Source organism: Colobus angolensis, unplaced genomic scaffold (assembly GCF_000951035.1).
Source record: "Colobus angolensis palliatus isolate OR3802 unplaced genomic scaffold, Cang.pa_1.0 Scaffold28, whole genome shotgun sequence".
Lineage (NCBI taxonomy): Eukaryota > Metazoa > Chordata > Mammalia > Primates > Cercopithecidae > Colobus > Colobus angolensis.
The window spans coordinates 4,740,448-4,747,336 of NW_012116043.1; the positions used below are offsets into that span (position 1 = coordinate 4,740,448).

Sequence of the window (6,889 nt, forward strand, 5' to 3'; positions counted from 1 at the left end):
TGGCGGGCGCCTGTAGTCCCAGCTACTCGGGAGGCTGAGGCAGGAGAATGGCGTGAACCCGGGAGACGGAGCTTGCAGTGAGCTGAGATCAAAAAGAATAGTTGATGTCGAAAATACCACAAACATAAGCATTTTAAAGTGGCTATATTTTGGGAATGAACTGCCTTCCATGAATTCACAAATGATTCCAAATTTTCACTGTCACTTGTACAATTTTGAATGCACAAGTTATCCCCGTTTTAAATTAGGAATTGAGCAATTCACTGGTGGTTGGCAGTGTGTTAAGCACTTGGCTATATACATTCTACCATATAACCTGGCAGAGGTCCATATGAAATTAGATCTTATTTTTCCAGTTTTATAGATAGAGGTCACTAAAGCACAGAAAGATTTAAAGGTTAAAGAGTTTTCCTAGGTTCACAGAGATAGTTAATGATGCATGGGAACTAAAACCTGTGTCTTTGTATATTGTGAAACTTATTTTTTAATATATAGAGAGCTGGGTGTTTCAGTAGTCTTCTTTAAAAGAGCCTTTTTTTTTTTTTTTTTTTTAAGTGACAGAGTCCCTGTCACCTGAGCTGGAGTACAGTGGCACCATCTTGGCTCACTGCAACTCTTGCCTCCTGGGTTCAAGGAGCTGGGATTACAGGGCTGCACCACTGTGCCCTGCTAATTTTTGTATTTTTAGTAGAGATGGGGTTTCGCCATGTTAGCCAGGCTGGTCTTGAACTCCTGAGCTTAAGCAGTGCGCCCGCCTAGGCCTCCCAAAGTGCTGGGATTACAGGTGTGAGCCATCCCACCTAGCCCTGTTTGGGTTTTAGAAGTTGACTTCTTGCTGGGCACGGTGGCTCACACCTGTAATTCCAGCTCTTTGGGAGGCTGAGGCAGGTGGATCACCTGAGGTCAGGAGTTCAAGACCAGCCTGGCCAATATGGCGAAACCCCATCTCTACTTAAAATACAAAACTTAGCCGGGCCTGGTGGCAGGGCACTTCATAATCCCAGCTACACGGGAGACTGAGGTATTAGAATCACTTGAACTCAGGGGGCGGAGGTTGCAGTGAGCCAAGATTATGCCACTACACTTTAGCCTGGGAGACAGAGTGAGACACTGGGAAAAAAAAAATATCTGGTCATGGTGGCATGTGCCTGTAGTCCCAGGTATTTGTGGGGCTGAGGTGGGAGGAACACATGAGCCAGGGAAGTTGAGGCTGCAGTGAGCTATGATTATGGCACTGCACTCCAGGCTGGGCAACAGAGTGAAGCCCTATCTCCAAAAATAAAAAGGTTTTATAAATTGATTTTCTGTTGATTTTCTAAGTATTCTGTGTCTATAAACCTATAATTATTAGGACTCTTCTCAAATCCAATACACAAATTGTGACTGTGCCAGAGTTTCTGCTTTTACTCTGTTGTCCTGAATTTGTTTTGAAACTGGTACACTTGAAGGCGGTCTTGACTTAGTACTTCTGTATCCAGTCTCTTCTTCAGAATAAATGTTTATAACCTTATTTTTTATGGGAGTCCAAAAGGTTAGCACTGGCTTGTGAATTCTGTTTGTTCTTTGACTTACATAAATACTTTTCCTCTGCACTTTTCATTTGAATTAATTCATGAACTAAATATGATGTACTGTATCTTAAGAAACATTGAATTTGGGCTGACCCTCTTGTTTGTGGCTGGGGGTAGGTGAAGAAATAACTCGAGAAGCCAAAAAAGTACGAAAAGTAGGTGGCCTTACTGGTAGCAGTTCTGATGACAGTGGAAGTGAATCTGATGCCTCTGATAATGAAGAAAGTGACTATGAGAGCTCTAAAAACATGAGTTCTGGAGATGATGACGATTTCAACCCATTTAGAGATGAGTCTAGTGAGGATGATGAAAATGGTAAGTTCAGTATATTAAATATGCACGAAGGCATAATTAATATTTCAGTGTATTTGAAAATGGGATATGAAACCTTTTCTTCTATACAGTACAAATGATCACACAGATTCTAATCTTTGCTTGGTGGAGAGCTCCAGGCTTATCTACCTTCTGGAGGTTTCAGCCTCATATATGTGAGAAGATAACCTCAATTTTGTGCAGTTATTTTTAACTTGAAAACATGGATTTGTACCCTGTGGTGTATGGATGACTAATGTAGGTGGTGATCAATTATCAGTTAACAATATAAAAAACTTCATCCAGGCGCGGTGGCTCATGCCTGTAATGCCAGCAATTTGGGAGGCTGAGGTGGGCGGATCACCTGAGGCTGGGAGTTCGAGACCAGCCTAACCATAACCAGCATGGAGAAACCCTCTCTCTACTAAAAATACAAAATTAGCCGGGTGTGGTGGCACATGCCTGTAATCCCAGCTACTTGGAGGCTGAGACAGGAGAATCACTTGAACCTGGGATGTGGAGGTTGCAGTGAGCCGAGATTGCGCTATTGCACTCCAGCCTGGGCAACAAGAGTGAAACTCTGTCTCAAAAAAGAAAAAATGTCAAAGGCTGTTTCCTTTGAAGATCCTGTACTTGTTTTAACAAGTAATTTGACATACATCTTTCCTTAATACTCAGATCCCTGGTTAATCAGAAAAGACCACAAGAAAAACAAAGAGAAAAAAAAGAAGAAAAGTATAGATCCAGATTCTATTCAAAGTGCCTTATTAGCATCAGGTCTTGGATCAAAACGACCTAGTTTTTCATCTACACCAGTTATCTCACCTGCTCCTAACAGTACACCAGGTATCCATATAGAAACTTCCTTTTTGAAATACTCTTAAATAAAAATATTTAAACTTTGTACTAACTTTTAACAAATGTTCTTTACCTAGCTAACAGTAATACCAACAGTAACAATAGCCTTATAACAAGTCAGGATGCTGTGGAAAGGGCTCAGCAGATGAAGAAAGACCTGCTTGATAAGCTAGAAAAATTAGCTGAAGACCTCCCCCCTAATACCCTGGATGAACTTATCGATGAACTTGGTGGCCCTGAGAACGTTGCTGAGGTAAATAGGCCTGTATCTCTTGGTGACATTTTTGCCATTTGAACCCCTGTAAAATGAGTTGCATTTATAGTATCATCACATAATAATCTAAATTTCTTAGATCATAGAATTAGATCATAATCTAAATTTCTTAGATCATAGAATTAGATCATAGAATTTCTTAGATCATAGAATTGTTCTACCTTTGTTGTCATCCTGCACCCAATGAACTGCTGCCTCCAATATCTGAGCCACTGGTCCTAGTTACTGCACTTGTCATGCATCTTTTGTGATCGTGGCCATGTGTCAAGCTTTTTCCAGGGACTATGTTACAGTGTTCTGTATCCTCCAGTGCCTGGTGCAGCACAGCCTGTGCTCTTATCTCCCAAGTGTCTTTAAGGAAAGAGGCACTGAGTCCATCCACCGCAGTCAGATACCTTCATTATAATGACATTGTTTGGCTTCTCAGATGACCGGCCGCAAGGGACGGGTTGTGAGCAATGATGATGGAAGCATATCTTATGAGTCAAGATCTGAACTTGATGTGCCTGTGGAAATACTAAACATCACAGAAAAACAGCGATTTATGGATGGAGATAAGGTTTGTTTTACTGGGATGCTTCTCAGTGAAAAGAACAATGCCCATATGTTTAGATTAAGCTTCAGAAGAGTTTTTTCCTTTTAATATAAGTTATGTCCATTGAGTATTGTCATTCTGTATTTTTTAGTAATTGTACATACTGAATATTGTTTGTGTTTTTATTATTTTGTCATTAAATATAATAAGTATTGGCCAGGTGCAGTGGCTCAGGCCTGTAATCTCAGCATTTTGGGAGGCCAGGGCGGGTAGATCATTTGAGCTGTGGAGTTTGAGACCAGTCTGGGTAGCATGGTGAAATCCTGTCTCTACTGAAAATACAAAAAATTAGCTGGGTGTGGTAGTGCATGCCTGTAGTCCCAGCTGCTCAGAAGGCAGAGGTGGGAGAATAGCTTAACCCTTGGTGGCACAGGTTGCAGTGAGCCGAGATCGCACCATTACACTCCAGCCTGGGCAACAGAGCTATTACACATATTTTTTTAGTAGTTGCCCTTACTCAGTGAATATTTTACATGTTTTTATTATTTTATCATTGAATATAATAAGTATTGTGTATAATGCATAGAATTAGATATGGCTCTTGAGTGCTTTGGAGGCTTTTGAAATACTTAATCATGATGTAAAACACTTCGTTCACGCCGGGCATGGTGGCTTATGCCTGTAATCCCAGCACTTTGGGAGGCCAAGACGAGCGGATCATGAGGTCGGGAGTTCAAGTCCAGCCTGGCAAACATGGTGAAACCCCACCTCTACTAAAAATACAAAAATTGATCGGGCATGGTGGCAGGTGCCTGTAGTTCCAGCTACTCAGGAGGCTGAGGCAGCAGAATAGCTCGAACCTGGGAAGCAGAGGTTGCAGTGAGCCAAGACTGCACCTTTGCACTCCAACCTGGGCAACTGTCTCAAAAAAAAAAAAAAAGTTCTCTTAGTTCATCTTGGTGTTGTGACATCTAATGTCATTGTAGTGTCATTCTGATTTTGAGTCTAAAATATTTATGTGTGTCCATATTGCTAGTAACTTTGGTTTCACTGTGTATTTTATTGCTGTATCATGTTATATTAAGATGATTTACTGTAAATGGCTTATAGATTACATTCCCATATCCAACCATTGTAGAGATTTTGGGTGCCTCCAGAGACTCCATTTTTTTTTTTTTTTGAGACAGAGTCTCATTCTGTTGCCCAGGCTAGAGTGCAGTGCAGTGGCGTGATCTTAACTCTGTTACCTCCGCCTCCTGGGTCAAAGTGATTCTCGTGCCTCAGCCTCCCGAGTAGCTGGGACTACAGGCACGCGCCACCACGCCTGGCTAATTTTTGTATTTTTTGACAGAGACAGGTTTCACCATATTGACAAGGCTTGTCTTGAACTCCTGACCTCAAGTGATGTGCCCACCTCTGCCTCCCAAAATGCCGAGATTATAGGCGTGAGCTACTGTGCTGACCCAGAGACTTTTTCTGTAGAGTTTTTGTTTGTTTGTTTGAGAAGGACCATCACTTTGTCCCCCAGGCTGGAATGCAGTGGTGCGATCTCGGCTCATTGCCACCTCCACCTCCCGGGTTCAAGCAGTTCTCTGCCTCAGCCTCCTAAGTAGCTGGGAATACAGGCACAAACCACCACACCTGGCTAATTTTTGTATATTTAATAGAGACAGGGTTTTGCCATGTTGGCCAGGCTGGTCTTGAACTCCTGACCTCAAATGATCCATTCACCTCAACTTCTCAAAAGTGCTAGGATTACAAGAGTTTGAGACCAGCCTGGGCAACATAGTGGGACCCCCCTCCCCCCGTACAGGGAAAGTAGTCACATAGTGGTACATGCCCACAGTCCCAGCTACTAGGAGGCTGAGGTGAAAGGATCGCTTGAGCTTGAGAGGTGAAAACTGTGGAGAGCTATGATTGCACCACTGCACTCCAGCTTGTGTGACACAGTGAGACCCTGTCTCAAAAAATATATATATACAAAAAGCTAATGATACATATTTTCAAGATTGTAGGTACAGGTATTAGTTATTTTATGTAATTGCTTCATTAATCTACACCCTTATGCATTAGGAATTACATTAGTTGGAATTAGTTTTGGTTGCTAAATAACAGAAAATACAAAGTCTGTTAAGTATTCGTTTCAATAAGAGGGAAGATTATTTCTCTCATGGACACATTTGGGTAGGTGGAGCAGGGCTTGTATGCCCCCTTGAAGCCCAGGCATCTTCCGTGTTGTTCATTAAATTACTTGGGCCTCCATTTCCAAGTTACCTTTGTATTCCAAGATACCTGCTTCAGACTCTGTCGCTACCTCTACATTTTACCTGAAAGAGAGGAGACAAGGGGATGAGAAGGGCATGTCGCCTCCTTTTAAGGACATTTCCTGTACATCATACATTTTACCTACACCTTGCTGGCTGGAGAATGTTCACACTTAGCTGTAAGGGAGACTGGGAAATAAAATTGGGAGTCTTATTGTTGAGAAAGAAGGAGAGAGTAAGCAGTCTGCTGAAGGACTTCATTTAAGGCACTGGCCTGCTTGTTCTTATGCAAAGGTGACTTTCTTTTTCTTATATTTGACACAGAATATTGCTATCATCTCAGAAGCTGCCAGCTCAGGTATTTCATTACAAGCAGATAGGAGAGCTAAAAATCAAAGACGAAGAGTTCATATGACTTTAGAATTACCCTGGAGCGCTGATAGAGCAATTCAACAATTCGGTAAGTTCCTACAACTGGATTTCACTTAATTATCCAGCTAGGAATCATTGGGTAAATTTGTGCATATCAAAACCTAGGTTTAGGCCAGGCACAGTGGCTAATGCCTGTAATCCCAATATGTTGGGAGGCCACGGTGGGAGGATAACTTGAGTCCAGGAGTTTGAGACCAGCCTGGGCAACATAGTGAGACCCTGTCTCTATCAAAAGAAAAGAAAAACTGACCTGAGAGCAGTGACTTGTGCCTGTAACCCCAGCACTTTAGGAGGCCAAGGTGGGTGCATCACTTGAGGTAATAGTTTGAGACCAGCCTGGTCAACATGATGAAACCCAGCCTCTACTAAAAATACAAATACAAAAATTAACTGGGTGTGTTGGCACGCACCTGTACTCCCAGCTACTCAGGAGGCTGAGGCAGAGAATCACTTGAATCTGGGAGGCGCAGGCTGCAGTGAGCTGAGCCATTGCACTCCAGCCTGGGCAACATTAGGGAGATTGCATCTCAAAAAAAAAAAAAGGCCAGGCGCGGTGGCTCAAGCCTGCAATCCCAGCACTTTGGGAGGCTGAGACGGGTGGATCACGAGGTCAGGAGATCGAGACCATCCTGGCTAACATGGT

At 42.6% G+C, this 6,889-nt stretch overlaps 1 protein-coding gene across 1 annotated transcript in view; it reads left to right on the top strand.

Annotated features, from left to right (window-relative positions):
* SBNO1 (strawberry notch homolog 1 (Drosophila)) overlaps nt 1–6,889 on the top strand; it is a 100,875-nt gene that overhangs the window by 55,520 nt on the left and 38,466 nt on the right. Inside the window, exons 15-20 of the mRNA XM_011948584.1 lie at nt 1,689–1,886; nt 2,562–2,729; nt 2,819–2,994; nt 3,443–3,574; nt 6,139–6,278; nt 6,352–6,367. Coding sequence (XP_011803974.1) covers nt 1,689–1,886; nt 2,562–2,729; nt 2,819–2,994; nt 3,443–3,574; nt 6,139–6,278; nt 6,352–6,367 — 830 coding nt within the window. The remainder of the gene's footprint in view (nt 1–1,688; nt 1,887–2,561; nt 2,730–2,818; nt 2,995–3,442; nt 3,575–6,138; nt 6,279–6,351; nt 6,368–6,889) is intronic.